At 51.2% G+C, this 16,472-nt stretch overlaps 6 protein-coding genes across 6 annotated transcripts; 2 read left to right on the forward strand and 4 right to left on the reverse strand.

The window, feature by feature from the left end:
• Positions 1-420: 420 nt before the first annotated feature.
• On the reverse strand, positions 421-1,863 carry N7498_010015 (pepsin-like aspartic protease; the record flags this gene model as incomplete). Its single annotated transcript, XM_058457071.1, has 1 exon — positions 421-1,863. The coding sequence occupies one exon, from the start codon at positions 1,861-1,863 to the stop codon at positions 421-423; it is 1,443 nt and encodes a 480-aa protein (XP_058303970.1).
• A 2,746-nt stretch (positions 1,864-4,609) lies between these two features.
• N7498_010016 (SAP domain-containing protein) lies at positions 4,610-5,530 on the reverse strand (the record flags this gene model as incomplete). Its single annotated transcript, XM_058457072.1, has 3 exons — positions 4,610-5,051; positions 5,167-5,255; positions 5,312-5,530. The coding sequence occupies 3 exons, from the start codon at positions 5,528-5,530 to the stop codon at positions 4,610-4,612; spliced, it is 750 nt and encodes a 249-aa protein (XP_058303971.1).
• Positions 5,531-6,847: 1,317 nt separating this feature from the next.
• Positions 6,848-8,500, reverse strand: N7498_010017 (FMN-dependent alpha-hydroxy acid dehydrogenase; the record flags this gene model as incomplete). Its single annotated transcript, XM_058457073.1, has 4 exons — positions 6,848-7,014; positions 7,076-7,745; positions 7,801-8,306; positions 8,368-8,500. 4 exons carry the CDS (start codon positions 8,498-8,500, stop codon positions 6,848-6,850), a joined length of 1,476 nt encoding a protein of 491 aa, XP_058303972.1.
• A 1,137-nt stretch (positions 8,501-9,637) lies between these two features.
• On the forward strand, positions 9,638-10,807 carry N7498_010018 (3'-5'-exodeoxyribonuclease; the record flags this gene model as incomplete). Its single annotated transcript, XM_058457074.1, has 5 exons — positions 9,638-9,673; positions 9,730-9,907; positions 9,964-10,454; positions 10,505-10,695; positions 10,756-10,807. The coding sequence occupies 5 exons, from the start codon at positions 9,638-9,640 to the stop codon at positions 10,805-10,807; spliced, it is 948 nt and encodes a 315-aa protein (XP_058303973.1).
• A 748-nt stretch (positions 10,808-11,555) lies between these two features.
• On the reverse strand, positions 11,556-13,140 carry N7498_010019 (uncharacterized protein; the record flags this gene model as incomplete). The annotated part of the gene is made up of 3 exons (XM_058457075.1): positions 11,556-12,128; positions 12,181-12,810; positions 12,865-13,140. The coding sequence occupies 3 exons, from the start codon at positions 13,138-13,140 to the stop codon at positions 11,556-11,558; spliced, it is 1,479 nt and encodes a 492-aa protein (XP_058303974.1).
• A 613-nt stretch (positions 13,141-13,753) lies between these two features.
• On the forward strand, positions 13,754-15,744 carry N7498_010020 (putative amino acid transporter; the record flags this gene model as incomplete). The annotated part of the gene is made up of 6 exons (XM_058457076.1): positions 13,754-14,680; positions 14,732-14,891; positions 14,947-14,958; positions 15,008-15,212; positions 15,264-15,622; positions 15,710-15,744. The coding sequence occupies 6 exons, from the start codon at positions 13,754-13,756 to the stop codon at positions 15,742-15,744; spliced, it is 1,698 nt and encodes a 565-aa protein (XP_058303975.1).
• Between the last annotated feature and the right edge of the window lie 728 nt (positions 15,745-16,472).

The raw sequence follows: 16,472 nt of genomic DNA on the forward strand, positions 1-16,472 counted from the left end.
TTCGGTGATGGAGGTTGAGAGGTTACAGGTATAGATTAGTCAATGATTACAATTGATATTGGTCTTTATCAAGGAAATTTTGTTCTAAGTGTACATGGTGACATGACGGACCGTTGCCGGGCCTGCGTCAATTTGATCGGAGTGTGTGCAAAGAGGCTGCAGCTCTAGGTGCAAGAAACGAAGGTATTAACAAGCCCGAGAGACTCGGGCAGTATGTGCAGTGGGTATCACCCGATGGAATGAATGTCGGTGAAGTGGGTTGAGACGGTCTTAAACGTGTGCGCCAAACTCAGGGGTATGAAAGGAAACGCCGATATGAACTGTGGACGATGTGCAATGAATTATTGGAAGGTCGAGGTCGGTCAAGGGCCGTGGGCAGGTGATACGGCAATTTGGTGTTAAGATGGGGGTGGTTTCACTTTAAAGGAAGAACATCGATGCAACGGTCATGAGCAGTGACGAGCCCAGACTGAGGGAAAGATGAGATGCCGAGCCAGTGGCAGGGGCTGTTGAAGTAGCCGATTCTGAAACAGCCGTAGCACTCGCAGTACCTTTGGTAGCACTCGCAGTACCTTCGGTGGCAGCAGTAGTGGAGCTGGTCATGGTGGTGCTAGGAGCAGTGGTGCTAGGAGCAGTGAAGGTGCCGTTTCCAGACGTGGAGTTGACAGCCGGGGATCCAAAGCCGATCCGTGCGTTGTCGTAGTCGAACACTGCGTAAACGTTCTTCAAGAAGACATCTCCGACAAGCCAAGTATTAGGTCCAAAAGACTCGTGGCCGACGATAGTCGACACACAGCCACCGGTGCTGGTCGCACCGATATAATCCTGCGGCTCGATCGAGTACTTGATTCCCGAGAACTCAAAATCCAAAGTCGCAGTCGAATCGCAAGGAATAATGTAGTTCTCTCCCGACTGCGAAGAGCCGGGAATCATGGCGAACAAAGTAGCTGCATCCGCCGGAGGGATCAAGATGTAGGTAGTGCCAGTATCGATGGTGGCAGATTTGCCGGTGAATTTGCAGGGTTTGTCGTTCACGTAGGCATCATCCAGGGGAATGGTCCAAGTCGCTTGGTTGGTAGCGGTGTAACTGATGTTTCCATCGAACCTGGTGTAATCTATATCGCCAAAGTTGACCTCGCCGTCTTTCGGATCGACTGATGCACGCGAGAGACTGAACCCGATGATGTTAGAGCTGAGCATATGCTTCTCCGCGACAATGTCCATGAACGAAGGAATGGTCCAGCCAGCGGTATGCGACCGTCCCAGACCCAAGATACCATCGATGGGGTAGCTTGCAAAGGACTCGTTTGCCTGGTTTGCCGATCCAAAAGTGAACGTCACGTCCAGGCCTGCGACTGACATGGTGTCCTGGCCGAGGTTTCCTTCCACGGTGCCACTTCCGTAGCCGACGCTGAAGGCAGAGTTGTTCGAGATGTAGGAACTGGAATCAGACTTGTCCCATGTGTGATGGCTCGTACAGACAGAGTCGGTGCAGCTTGAACTAAACACCCAGCTGCTGGGGGATCCAGTATCCAGCGCGAGCCACATTTCCTCCTTCTGCGAGCCGACTTCCACCACGGCAAAGTATGAGAAGTCCTTTCCACCCTGGTCCAGTGGAGCACTGTTGGGCAATGTGGGGGTATTGGCTTGGACGATCGAGTAGGTGTCCTTGCGACGGACGGGCGATTTCTTGATGTCGAATGTCAATGGCTTCTTGACGGAGAGGTCGTCTTCGGTGTCTGGAAGCAGAGTCCATGGCATGAAGCGGCGCAGGACTCCGGATTCCACCTTAAGTTCCCATGGATAGAAGGCGTGGACGCCCGTTGAAAGGCCGGCAATAAGCAAGCATGGCGAGAAACGCATGATCCTGGAATGGATCTAGGAATGAGAAAAGCTAGGCGTCATCTGTTTCAGTGGCAGCAGCTTCGACGAGGAATTCCTCCAGCTGCGTGTACTATCGCGATGGCCGTGATACGGAGATGAAAGTTGGTGGAGACGTGATCAGCGAAGGATTCGCTGACACTCAGGAAATCGGAGCGACAATTAAGCAATGTACAAGCGAGAACAACTTCAAAAGCAAGAAAAAAAAGTAGATAAAGCACAAAGAAAAAGAAAGAACGACGAGAAAGGTAGACGAACAGGAGGTTGTAAGAAGTTCCAATCCTAATGTGAGGGGGAAGAGGTGGCCAGCCGGGCCCACCGACCCCCGAGACTCAGTGACCTCTGCAGGAGGAAAAGGCTCCCCTGACAAGTCCGCCTATGCCGTTCGTGGGTTGGTGCGGTGGAGCCAAACTCACGGTTCAAGCTGGGATCGTCCGTTCGCTCGGAGCTAACTTGACGCTAGAGCGCATTACTTTCTTGGATCTTGGATAAAACTTGGAAATTCCGGACAGCAGATGCCTAAGAAAAGCGCTTTTAGATTGCATTTTTTTTTTCAGCGGGACCTATTCCATTTGATTTGTTCCGCTGATAACCATAGGTGGCTGCTGGGAGTCCCCAGGTGAGTTCGAGGTAGCGCAGGTGTTCACGCCCAGGTTCGTGATCCTTGCTCACAGAGCCCCGACTTTTTCAGGGGTTCGTCAATCTTCACCTCTTCTGACTGGCCTCGTTATTCCACCACAATAGGAAACTGGTTTGGACTCACTACATCTGACTGTCTAGACTTCACAAGTTCATCGGGCTGAGTTCTGGCCAGTCTTGCCACCAGCTGGGTCCAATTCATTGCGTGGCTACCACCCTGCACTCCACCGTTGCAGACTGGCTAGGTGCAGATCTTGTACGACGATCAATGTTTACACCCCCGAGTCCGAATTTTGACCCTGAGGCTAGTCTGGAGTTCGGATGTTGACCAAATGCGACCGGTGCCGCTTTTCAGGGGTTTCAGCGTCCTCAATCACTATGGGGATCACCCGCCACCTGAAACACAATATTGATCAGATTATGCATGGGGTTGAATCATGAACTCCACACAGATGAACAATTGGCTGAACAGTCTAATCAATCTGTCAGGGCAACCACTTTATCAGCAGTTGGCTGTGTGGCTTGCCAAGGTTGGGCGGGTGTTACAGAGTAGTTAATGGTCGCATCAAGGTGCCAGGATAGGGGTCGGACCACTTCGATAGACTGAGCACTTGAGTACGGAGTACACACGCTCTAGCTATCGGTTAAGGAATATCTCGACCTCTCGACATCCATGTTCTTATGTCCTTTTTGAATTACTTCCCTGGTGACGGAATCGCTGTGTGCATGAGACCCGCTGTAGATATTTCCCTACTCCTTAGGGCGATCACTACATGGGGAATCATTACGCAAATGCGCAATAGAAGCGTCCAAAAAGTCTCTCATAACAGCGATTGAGATCACTAGACATTCATTTATCCAAGGCACATCCACCTGGATTTGGAACAAAAAATAAGCTATCGCACATCTACGTGTGGCTGCATTCAATGTTGTAGGAAAGACACCGACGATGTCCGATCAGCTAGGAGGTGATGCATTAGACCAGATGGTTCGAAAAGTCAAACCAATAGTCTAATGAGTGCTTACTTGAATCTATGGACAAACACAAGTTGGTCACGGCGTTCGGATCTGTCCATGGCCTTACCTAGTATCGGAAGAGACCGGAATGCGACCCAGATGTGATTGAGTCATCGTCCACTGAACAAACTACAAACTACAAACTAGACTTGCTGGAATTACATTGCCAGAGGTTCATATTGCCCTGAACACGGACAAAACAACAATTTCTCATTCATGTGCCGGTGAGCAACCATGGACGTTCTCCAGTTGCACGCCACACTAATTATAGCCTCCAACTCTATGAATCACTCCCATCGTTACCTTCAAATGTTATTTTCGAACAATGGAGTCATCAAGCTTCCAATTGACCCAGGCAGATACCCAGCTAGTTAATCTATTCCCAAAAATTGAATTGAACTCGAAAATCCACAAAATGATCCTGACCCGCCGACACCATCCACATCCCCATTCCATCTACCTCGGAATGGCTAAAACAAGTGTCGCATCAAGTGACTAGACTGGAACGTTGTTTCAAAGCCTCACAAAAATAGCAAGACTCTACGTCACGCCACACTCGCCTAACCGAGTTCATCCGCGTCCGTAGAGCTAAACCGAGCGAATCGAACACGGTTTCGACAGATCACCCGAGTCTCATGACCTCGGGTCCCGGCGGTTCGGGAGTGTAGAAAATGATCGGAAGGCATCCCGGGCGTTGTGTCTCCGTAGATCGTTGCGGGTTGGTTGTGTCGGGGCCTAGTGTGGAGGGACCTCGGCAAAACGAAAATTGGCCACAGCACAACCATAGGACTAGCCATGGACTAGAACGGGGACTACAATGAATCGTTCAAAGGTAGGAAACGGTACAAAGTATAGGGCTGATTTGGAACTTTGAGTATTTGAATTGAGTTCCTGGAAACAGAGTTCAGGCCGGTGCTATTCTAGTAGCATACCATGCGCTAGGATAGAATGAAAAAAAAAGTATTACATCACAAACGCTAGTCGAATAAATTCTCAAGCAAAAGAATCAGAGAAAGGTGGCTAGCACCAAGAAGAGTCATAATCACAGGCCGTCAACAAACAGATCCCAGATCTACTTGCGCGCAGCAGTCTCCTTTGGGCCGAGGACGTCATCAAGGAACCCGGACCAAAGTTCCCGCATAACACCCTGGTTAGAAGAGGAACCGTTAGTCCGGCGCTGGACCTCCTCTCCGACAAACGAGCGGCCCACAGCCTCGGTAAGCGAGAACGGGTCGATGTCGATGGAGTGGTTGTCGACGACCTCGCTCATGGGACTGGCGGCGATGATACCGGTACCGGAGACGGTGTAGATCTGGGGCTTCATGAGTGGGGCGGAGGTGGAAGCGGACTCGTGGTGCGAGTACAGGTCGGGAAGGACCGGGATTTGGGGGGCGGGTCGAGAGAAGGTCGTTTCCATGTCGGCCATTGAGGGCATGTAGACTAGGTCGACTGTGGAGGTGTCGCCGATAGCTTTGGAGGAACGGGATGTGTTAAATTGGCGCGTTGAGGGGGTGCTATTTGGGTGTTAGTTTCAGTCTCGTAGTGCATGTGATAGGTATGGGGTATATGGGACGAGTTGGGATGGATGAATTGGAGAAGTGATGAGTGATGACTTGGGGGGAAACGTACTCAGCGAAAGCATTGCTGTTGATGCGGCGCATTGCAATGCTGAAGGCACGAGACTGAAGGACGTCGTGGTTGGAGAGGCGTTCGATCAGCTGTAAGATTGGCGGTTAGATGGTCGTCGATCATGACGCGGGGTGGAAGCACGAACCTCGGACTTGCTGCCAGCAGCACGGAGCGAGCGTCTTTGGCACTCGGACTTCAGGTCTGGCAGGCTGCGAGCCGCATAGAGAGAGGCCTTGTCGGCGGGGTTGGCAGGCTGAGCAGACTGGACGCCAGTGATGTGGAGGCCACGGCGAGCAGGGGCAGCGATGGGCTGCTGAGAGAGCTGGCGCAGAGCGCGCAGGGAAGTGGAACGAGCAGCGGCCATGGTGAGGGAGTTGTAGAACGTAGAGAGTTGCCTAGATAGGCCGGGGTAGGGTGAAGTACAAGTAGATGTGGGAGATAGAGTGTGGAATGAAGAATGTAGATAAGCAAGGACCGGAAGTGTTGGGGAACAGATCCGGACAAGAGTAAGAGTCACAGGGAAAGGGACTTTAGAATGGACGGGAAAGGAGAAAGGACAACAGCAGGCTGCTTTATACCTGGGAAGTACGTGAGCTTCGGGGGAATCGTTGGGGAGAGCTATGAAACCCACTCTTGGCGGTCTGGACCCGTTTATCGATAGCGTGCGGGATCAACGTATCCACGGAGTGAGTGTTGACGTCTTCTACTGCACAGGGGTAGTATCCGTGTACTCAGGTCAAGATAAGTACTGCCGGGGAACAGAATGCGACGAGAAGAGAGGGAACCGAGGTCGACACACACCTTATATAGGGTGAGTTGTGCAACATACTCCGATTCAACAGTTCAGGCGTAATGAGATCTACGGCGTAACTGGGTACCCGGTACCGGCAGTCGGGACGCGGTCTACGGGGTACGCCGTATACCCACACCCAATTGATCGGGTGACTCGATGCACCCGGTACTTCTCCTCCTTTCGACCGCCCATCACTTCCACTCTATCTTTAGCTCCCCGCCGCCCGCCGGGTCCGTTATTGGGTGTTCTTTTCCCGCGCGCTGCACGGTGGAGTAAATGCGATTTTCCTAGGGAAACCCGGGGAGCCCTCCATACCTCCGAAAGTGGCTCTGATCCCCAATCGTCGCCCTGTCACTGGCCGCTGAACCCTAGCAAACGGGCCTTTCCCCGCCCCGGCATTCGCGCCAGTAATTCGACGAGTCGATCATCGACCCCTCAACAGTCGAGATCTCATGACCTAGAAGCGGTGAGACACACGTGTCTCCTGTGACTCGTCATGCTTCGTACTTTTTCTATTGATGTACTGAGTAACCTAGGCACCTATGTTTCACTGCGGCGTCCCGATGAGTTTCTGCATATCCTCCTCTCGCGGATGCTCTCGGATGCCGATGTCGTGATCACCAGACTTTTGACCGCTCACTGGCGGTGGCGCAGCTATCTCCCATTCTGCAGGGAAGGGCTAGGGGCGACAAAGCTGCAAGGGCCAGGCTGGGCAAGTGTCAGAACCGTCTTGGCAGGATTCCGAGCATTCTTTAATCACCCCTGGATTGAGAAGGGGCGATTGATTAGATATAGCAGTGCATTGTGTGCTACCCCAGGTATATGTATACTCTAATCTTACGACCAGTCGCTTCTATTTGCCAAGTCCAGTTCCCTGTCCAGGTGATCTCAAAGCTTGGCTGCTCGCCCTTTAGCTATGGCCCGAGCGTATGGGTGCGAGCGGGATGCCGGGACGAGGTGGTCGATGTCTGCTGTGTGCACAAAATCGGGCGATGCCTGGTCCAAGGATGTGATGCCGATGTTTCGCATCGCGGTCTCCAATTCATCTTGCATGACTGGTGGGCCCGATTAGAATCTCGTAGACTGTCGCGCCACCCGCGCAAGATCTTCACTTACTATCAATCAAATGCTCCACTCCTTCCTGTCCGTAGTTCGTCGCGAATAGCATGCTCCGACCCATGCCCACGGCCGTTGCGCCCAGACATACGGCCTTGAGAATATCCGTGCCGCGGCGGATACCACTATCCACATACACTTCCATTTTATCAAATACCTCGGGGCATCGCCGGTGGATCTCGAGCAGGGTGATGATCGACGGCGGGCTGGTGTCGAGGTTGCGGCCGCCGTGGTTGCTGAGCAGGATTCCATCCAGGCCCGCTTCCATGGCCAGCATTGCATCGTCGGCGGACATCACACCTTTAAGACAAACCGGCTTCTGGGTGTGTTGCCGCACCCACTTCAGGTCTTCCCAGGTCAGGCCCGGGTCAATGAATGAGGCCATAACCCGACCGAGACCACCGCCCTTCTTGTCATTTTGTGCCTTGGAGGGGGACATGGGTACTGAGAGGCTCTCGTCGGCCTTGACGCGCTCGTCGGCTTCGCGCTTGCCGGGCCAGGCCGCGTCGACGGTCACGAAGATGGCTTTGATGTTGGGATTGGCTGAACACTGTCGGAGCAGGGCAGCGGACTTTTCGCGGTCGCGGTTAACATATAACTGGAAGAAGAAGCTAGCTGATGGGGCAGCTGTCCTCAGCTCGTCCATGGTATAGGAAGAGTTATTGGAAACCTGGAAAGACATGAGTACGATTGATCATTGCCAAGTCCCGTTCAATTATACTCACACCCTGCATGATGCCTTTGTTCTCGCAAGCCCGCGCAATAGCACACTCTCCATCAGAATGAATCAGTTTCGCCATGGCCGCCGGGCTAACGAAAAGCGGCAGCTTGTAGTCGCCTCCTAGAATCTTGGTGCGAGGGCTGACCTCACGAACATTTCTCAAAACCCTCGGACGGAACCATATACGGTCAAAACACGACTTATTCGCATCGCGCGTAATCAAATCTGTGGCTGCGCTCGAGTAAAAGGCCCACGTCTTATTGCTAGCCGTCTTTGACGCTACAACCTCGAAATCGTGCGAGTTGATCAAGGTCCCCAGCGGCGGTTTCTCGTTATCTAGAAGCACCTTGAGATTCTGGCCCGGTGGCGGTTTGATCCATTCTTCATCGATCGTAGAGTCGTCGAGGATGCCTTTGAACTTGTCGACGTTCAGGTTTGTTTTCAAAACGCTGGGCGGGTGCACTTCTGAATAAGCTTGCGTCGCATCACGGCCTGCATACTTCATGATGACTATTCATCGCGAAAATGATATTAGCGTTGCGCAGGCAGTTCTCACTTGTGGACTTCGTACTTGTAGATCCACCAGGGTGTTCCTCCAGAAAGTCGGTCACGTCCCACACTTGATTGTCGACAACTATCCAGCAGTCTTCGGGTGTTTTGTGCTCTGCGATTTGCTGCGCAGACAAAAGTTTCCGACCCGCCATTTTGCTAACCGCCTGAGAGGTTCAAGACCCGCGGGTATGTTCACTGGCACCAATCGAGCCAGTTTTCTGAAGTCCGGGAAACGCGGATCAAGGCGATGTTGACGGGGGACGTTGAGGGCAAAATGAGTGAAGGAAGAATTCAACCAGCCAGAGACAGCTAATACTCAGCAAAGGCCTATTTCGCCATCAGCGACCCTATCGCGGTGTTTCTCCGTGCGGGCAACGAGTCTCCACCACGGCAATGTACCCGGAGTTAACCCCAGGCTTGGCTTCACCTGCCACTCGTCGCGATGTAGCCTTCGTGGGGGCACTTGTCCGTTCTCTAGGTACGAAATATTTTTGTTCTCTCTTCCGTCCCATCAAACGGGCGATGCGGTATCTCAATCCAAGGCAAGAGACATTGAAGAACCGTTGTTGGCACGTTTTCTTCATGGTCTCTTCCAATGTCCCTTTCAAGAATGAGCGTTCAAACAACTCTTATGCAAAAATTTCGGCATTCAGCTTCCCCAGGACATCGTCGATCTGTCTAAGCGTGGGATGCAAGACCCCGACACGACCAGACTCGGGGAATCGCCGACCGCAAGTCGGAGTTCTCTCCGAGGCTCATCGACAGCTTAGTAACGACCATCGCAATTGCGCACAGCCACGGGCTCGGGAGCTAAGCCCTAGCTGTGGCTGGTAACTCCCTTTCCTGAGTCAACACAAAATGTTCCTCGCATATACAACGTTTTCTTGTGTTGAGTCATAAGCCTCTGACGACATCGGAGATATTCTCGACTGTACGTTTCTCTCATGCCCATCGCGTCTGCTCGAGGCTCTGCCCTGAAGACTTTCGGCAATTTCAGCACCTCCATCGTCAGAACACGGGGGATCAAAAATACATCACTCGTGTCAAGCTCTTTAACTGTCGATCACATTAACCGATCAGGTATGTAGCAAGCTTGATGTAGCCTGATTTCCTGCCTAGCATAATACTTCTTTCTGATCTGCCGTTTTGAGACTTTGAGGAACAATTGTCTAATCATTGCCCTAGGAATTCTGCGAGGAAATACTTTCATTGGTCATTCGAATCCTCATTCAGGCTGTAGTACCGGCAAGGGATTTTCCACATTTGCAATTAAGCAAGCCCCGGCAAACATGAGCGAGTCCCCTAAGCCACTCCGATATGTTGATGTATGCTCGGCGTCCTGGCCCCCACTTCTCCCTCGCTGACTTTCTTGATCCTTCAGATCGGGATCAACCTGAGTGATCCCATGTTCGCTGGAAGCTACCACGGAAAGCAAGCACATGAAGCCGATCTGGATGATGTCATTCAACGCGCCAAGGATGTTGGCTGTGAGAAGTTCATGGTGACCGGGTCAGATCTTGTCGAGTCGGAAGAAGCTATCAAAATCGCCCAGAAATATCGTGAGTCTTCCTCTTTCGCTTATCTCCATGCTTTCCGTTAACCACCTTGGCTGCAGCCGGCTTCTGCTATGCCACAGTGGGTGTGCACCCCTGCCAGGCCAAACTGTTCGATGAGTACCCTGGAGGTCCATCAAAGATGATCGACGAGCTCCGCAAATTGGCTATCGAATCAAAAGAGGCCGGTCTTGCCGTTGCGTTTGGCGAAATTGGTCTGGATTATGACCGACTGTTCCACAGCGCCAAGGAGCCCCAGCTAAAGTACTTCGAAGCGCAGCTGGACCTTGCGATCGAGATCCAGATGCCGCTCTTCCTTCATTCCCGAGCTGCTAGCGAAGACTTTGAAAGATTGGTTGGCTCGAGGCTCGACAAGCTCCCCAAGGGCGGTCTTGTTCACAGCTTCACCGGGACAATCGAAGAAATGGAGCGCCTCGTTGCGCTTGGTCTTGACATCGGCATTAATGGCTGCAGTATGAAGACGCAGGAGAACCTCGATGTCGTCAAGGAGCTTCCATTGGAGCGACTTCAGATCGAGACGGATGGACCATGGGTATGTAGCCTTTCGTCACCTTTTGTATCTCCCAACTAATTCGGTGGCAGTGTGAGATCCGGCCCTCGCATGCGTCGGCAAAGTTCTTGATTGGCGCTCCTGAATTACCTAAGTCGGTCAAGAAGGAAAAGTGGCAGAAGGGTCTCATGGTCAAGGGCCGGAACGAGCCGGTGGCTATTGCTCGTGTTGCCCACGTTATTGCTCAGGTGAAGGGCATCTCCGTCGAGGAAGTCTGCGAGGCGTAAGTCCTGATTTCACCAAAACACGTCCATTGTGCGTATCCGCTAACATTTGACACTAGTGCTTGGAATAATTCGATCAAGATGTTCGGACTTGGGGTAAAGTCCCAGTAGCCGATACATTCGTTCCGCATCTGGCCAGCAAAACTTGAAGCTCTGTTGCCAGGTGTCTCGATGGTGATGTGTGTCCAAGGTTATAGCTCATCCGTCATCATTCTCGGTTGTCTTGCCACAAGGCAACTATATTTGGCTATGAAATATGGCGATTTAAATTTGTCCTAGGCTGGTCTTTCTCTTCGGGGTGGTTCTTTCACCCCGGAACATGACCGGTCGGGCATATCTATTCCGACGAAGGGACATTTTGCTATCTGGGTCAAGTCTCGTCGGCAATTTACTCACTTGGGTAAGTTGAAATTGGCGGAGCCATTACCATTGGGGGAGATCACCCGCCTCATGGATGAGTGTGAAGAGCGAACCTTCGCGAACTTTAAGACAACATCATCTTGGTGATTACTATGTGATCTGGATTGTCTCCCTGCGCAAAGGTATCAATGAAAGAACATGCCCGATGTATGTCCCCTCGAGTCCTGTCATGGCGAATTTGAGCCCTTCTATATGGAGGCCGAAACGATTCTGGTGCTCGTCATGGCGTGCCTGATTAGAGAAACAAAAGATTTGGTCTGCTGCAGCTACGTATCCCTGTAAAATTCGTTTGTGCCTCCTTTGTGGCTGGCATTCGCTACGGTTTAGCATGGTTTGGCGGGCCTGAGTAAAGGACAGATAGAATATACAAGATCAAAACTGCCAGCATGTTTTTGATGTCAATATCTATATTTGCGCATAATCGCTGTGAGGTATGGTCTCATATGTCAAGAATGTCATGGTCAAGAGGGAGCATTTCGGTATCACTATGTAGTAACAAGCAGGGTTCACCATACTGAAAGGTGTCGTCCAGGGCTGTGGGTGCTGAATCATAAAGGTCTTCGAAGGCGGATTCGTTGCCACTCTCAAGGAGTAGATCTTCGTCTTCAGGGGCGAACTGCATGTAGCCATGTTCCATGGGATTATAGTTGTCGCTGTCCAAGTCGAGGGGTTCGCTGTCGGAGAAGAAATCTTCCACAATGGGTGCTATGGATGCAGGCTGGATTTGGGAGAGGTACGGTGTAGCTGGATTTGCGCCAAATAATGCCGAGGTTCCCTTTTGCACCTTGGGCCTGCGAGTCCTTTGCTGGGCAATACGCCACAGTGATGAGTGGATGGTGGAATACAGGCTTGTTTTATGTAGCCCTGGTTGAGGGGTTCCTTCGTTGGGGTTATTGGATTGCTGAAGCAGGGTGGTTACTTTACTCTGTATGATTGGGTTGCTGCTCCTTTCAAGCATGGATATCAACGCCTTTGAGATGATAGGGTTTGATGCCGCCCTTTGATGCATTGCCTGCACAGAATGAGTTTTCGGATTTTTGCATTAGATAGAAGTTCAGGCTTACCTCGCGGTATCCCGGATTGAACACTGCAGGAGCAAGATTGGATAGGCTTTTGAGTGTGTTCTCGCCAACGACCTTAATTTGGCGGTCCTTTGTAGTGGGGGAGATGATCAATTTCCGAAGACCCAGGTCCATAAGTCGAAGCATGACCTCCGATGTGCAGTCAAGCGGCACATGTGGTGGCAAGAGTTGTCCCAGCGCATGATTTTCGAGAAAGGTGTAATGTTTCGCAGAAGGCATGGCAGCCTTAACGGGAGACAAAGATATTGCTGCTACTTCAAAAGTCTTTGCGTTGACCGGATAGTAGCACCCTGCAAAGGGGAAGGGCAATTGCAATTGATTCAATGGCCCGACATTGTACTGAATCGTCCTGCAAGTATTTTCTTTCGGGTGTGGGAATGTGTACTCCGCATAGACATCGATCGACGCCAAGGAGATCGTCGGCACATCAGGTGGAGCATGGGCATCAGGTGGATGGCGGAGCACATCGGGCAGGGCTCGACCTTTTGTAGGATTGAGTCTTCTGGTGGCTCGACAAAGACCAAATGTGAAGCAGTGGGCTATGCAGTTATCGGTGTGCTTGTCGCTGCCTCGAGTCTTGAGTATGATGGTGAAGCCCAGATTGGACCAGACCTGTGACGCATTGTTATTGTAAGTGGCAAAATTCAATTCAATCTTTTGTCATACCTTGGAGTTGCAGATCTTTTCTGCCAAGTCGGAGATGAACCCAGACGCCGCAAGTTTCAACCCTGAGCGCATGACAATAGAGAGACGGATCTCCAGTTCTGGAGCTTCCTTGATCCAGACTGAAAGGTGATCAGTCCATTGCAGAAAGTTCACGGGCAGTGAGTTGCTTGGATGACCATTTGACTTGGTAAAAAGCGCAATTGCTGAGAATTCAAGCTCAAGATGTGAATCGGTAGCATGGTAGACGCATCGACCCAAATTGACTGACTGGCTCATTTCGGCGTTGGTTTATCACAATTGGGTTGTCAATTAAATGCCAAGTCTCCCGATTGGTTTTTCGGGCATTTGGCAATTCTTGAGTGAATCTGGTGGTTGAAGAGAAAGCGAGAGACAAGTGCGAGTTTGGGATGGTTGGAGGCCTGAGGCCCAATCCGGCTACCCACCTGATGTCGCTTCTAACGTTGGGATCGATTCACGACGCTTCATGTTTTGGGCTAAGAAGTATTGATATATCTCTCGCTTCGCTCACACTTTGTGTCACCAAATTCTGGTCAACCGACATTTGCTCCTCAGACTGTATATTTTCTGGAGCTCAAACTCGGGGCATGCATCCATCCACATATGCAGACCTCTAACGCTCAAGGTTGACTGGGATATCGGGCCACGGCGAATGGTCTTGGCAGAGGCATAGAGCTAGCTCCAGAAGGAGCGCAATGCCAAGTTTTCCCTGCTTAGTATCTATCACAATTGCTTAAAGTACGATCAATGCACGACCGACAGGAAGTGGAGCCTCCGATCAACAAACAGCTCTTATCGATAAAGGTCACGTGCGTTCCCATGAACTGGCCTCAAGCAACCACCTCTATTCTTAGTCTCCTCATGGTCAACTATGCCCGTGGAGGAGGGAGATAATGATCTCCTGACTGGCCAAGATGGCCAGCATGAGAATGAATCAAATCCCCTGCTATCTCCTACCATCGAAGATGAGGAAGACCTTATCGCCCACCCAGATCCGGCCGTTTCACCCTCAGGTCCCGCCGACAACCGTACCCGAGCGAATCACCAATCCTCGATATCCCAGCCTGCGCCTGATGGACATCCTCGCACACCCCGAACGATGAACCGGGTTCGTTTTGTGGAAGAGTCGCCGGAGGAGGATGACCAGCATTCAGACAGCCGGGCCCACAGTCCCGAAGACGCGCTATGGATCGACGACGAAGATTACGAGCTCGGCGACCACTCCGGGTCCGCGAATCGCAATGGCGGACAGTCTGTGCCTCTTCTTACAGATATTGAAGCTCCCAGCGTGACCCTAGCGACTTCGGACGACTTCTTTCCCGAAGACCATCTTGAAAACGCGCGTCCACGAAGCGGGATGAAGATGGCGTTCATGAACATGGCTAATAGCATCATCGGAGCCGGCATCATCGGTCAGCCATATGCACTGCGCCAGGCAGGTCTTACGATGGGAATCCTGCTGTTGACAGCATTGACCGTGACGGTGGACTGGACTATCCGATTGATCGTTATAAATTCGAAGCTGAGCGGAGCCGACTCTTTCCAAGCTACCATGCAGTACTGTTTTGGGAGGAGCGGACTCATTGCTATATCAGTTGCGCAGTGGGCGTTTGCGTTCGGTGGTATGGTCGCGTTTTGTATCATCGTGGGTGATACGATCCCACACGTTTTTGCCGCTCTCTTCCCCTCGTTGCGCAACATGTCTTTCCTGTGGCTGTTGACTGATCGACGAGCTGTGATTGTCCTATTCGTGCTCTGCATCTCGTATCCGCTCTCACTATACCGGGACATTGCCAAGGTAATTGTTATACTTCTCCATTTTACGGAACATCAGCTAATGGCTTTGCAGTTGGCGAAAGCATCGGCCCTCGCGCTGGTCAGCATGGTCGTGATCGTTGTGACGGTCATCACTCAAGGATTCCGTGTGCCAAGTGAGTCGAGGGGGGATATCAAAAACATTGTCATTGTGAATTCGGGCTTCTTTCAAGCCGTGGGTGTTATATCATTTGGTAAGTTGTGTCCCTTTCCGGTCGGTTCGACTACGTCGCTAATAATACAATGCAGCCTTTGTTTGCCGTATGTTGCCCTTTTCGTGCCGTGATGCTCAAAATTAACGTCTCCGAAGATCACAACAGTCTTTTGATCTATGGATCTCTGAAGAGACCCACACTAGATCGGTTTGCCACCGTCACCCACTATTCGACTGCCGTATCCTTGTGCATGTGCCTAGCAATGGGGGTAGCAGGCTTTCTATCTTTCGGGTCGAAGACACAAGGCAATGTGCTCAACAACTTTCCTTCTGACAACATCATGGTCAACATCGCCCGACTGTGAGTAGCAGCTATTGCGGATGTTGTTCTACAAATTCTAACATACAACAGATGCTTTGGCTTGAACATGCTGACCACGCTTCCTCTGGAAGCCTTCGTTTGCCGATCCGTCATGACAACTTACTACTTCCCAGATGAACCCTTCAACCCCAACCGGCACTTGATCTTCACAACAGCTCTGGTTGTCACTTCAATGGTACTAGCATTGATAACCTGCGATCTAGGCAGCGTGTTCGAATTGATCGGAGCAACTAGTGCTGCTGCCCTGGCATATATCTTCCCCCCGCTCTGCTGGATCAAACTCAGCAGCGCCACGCGGCGGGAGAAGATACCCGCATATCTATGTGTTGGATTCGGGCTTGTTGTTATGGGTGTGAGTGTGGTGCAGGCTGTTGCGAAGATGATTCGGAGTAAGTACATCGCTGCCCCACATACGCGTGCTTATTCAAGTGGCCGTCAACTCCATGAAGATGACCCATGCTAATTTGGTTCTGCAGACGACGGCGAAGGCGGTTCTTGTGCGGCTCCTTGAATGCAACGCAATCCATGCTTCTTTTCTTTCATTATAGACTCAAGCTGCCATCTATGGGGTCGAAACCTTGTATATAAATTCGCCAGGTGCATATGGAATCACTTTAAACAATTGCATCTCTTTCCAACATATCTGATCCCATATTGGATATTTATCCTATCTGGACTTTCATCCCGCATTGCACTAGCACATTTTGATTAATCTTCTTAGACGGGATAAATTCGACAGGATTTGCAGCAAATAGAGATCACTCTGGGATGCCTCGCGAGGCACAGCTGAATATTCCTTTGAAATACCCGAGGACCTGTTTGATATTGGGATCACACATCTCATATTTACGTGGAACTATTCGACGTCTCATCTGCGTTCTGCCCAGTTGGGGATCAGTGACAGCATACAGCTCATATACATGAGTTAAACTGGAATGCGGAATCAACCCTGGTCGTTGTCGCGTATATACAATTGGTGGCCTATTTGGCAGTGCATAAATGGCGATACAATCAGGGAGAACAGTGTGGAGTTCTCGGGGGTTTCCGCGAACCTGTATTGAATGCCTTGGGATGGAATAAGATGGCCTGTCGCGAACAATGTGTATTTACCGTGATCCCCGCAGGTATATCGTTCTCACCTTCCCTCCTCATTTCGTCATTCCTTCTTACCCTTCCCCTCAACCTTTTGATTTTTGCCAACTTGCTTCCTGAAGACAGGTAGGTCTACTGAATTCTCCT

Source organism: Penicillium cinerascens (assembly GCF_028974065.1).
Source record: "Penicillium cinerascens strain IBT 15544 chromosome Unknown scaffold_4_segment0_segment1, whole genome shotgun sequence".
In the NCBI taxonomy this organism is placed as follows: domain Eukaryota; kingdom Fungi; phylum Ascomycota; class Eurotiomycetes; order Eurotiales; family Aspergillaceae; genus Penicillium; species Penicillium cinerascens.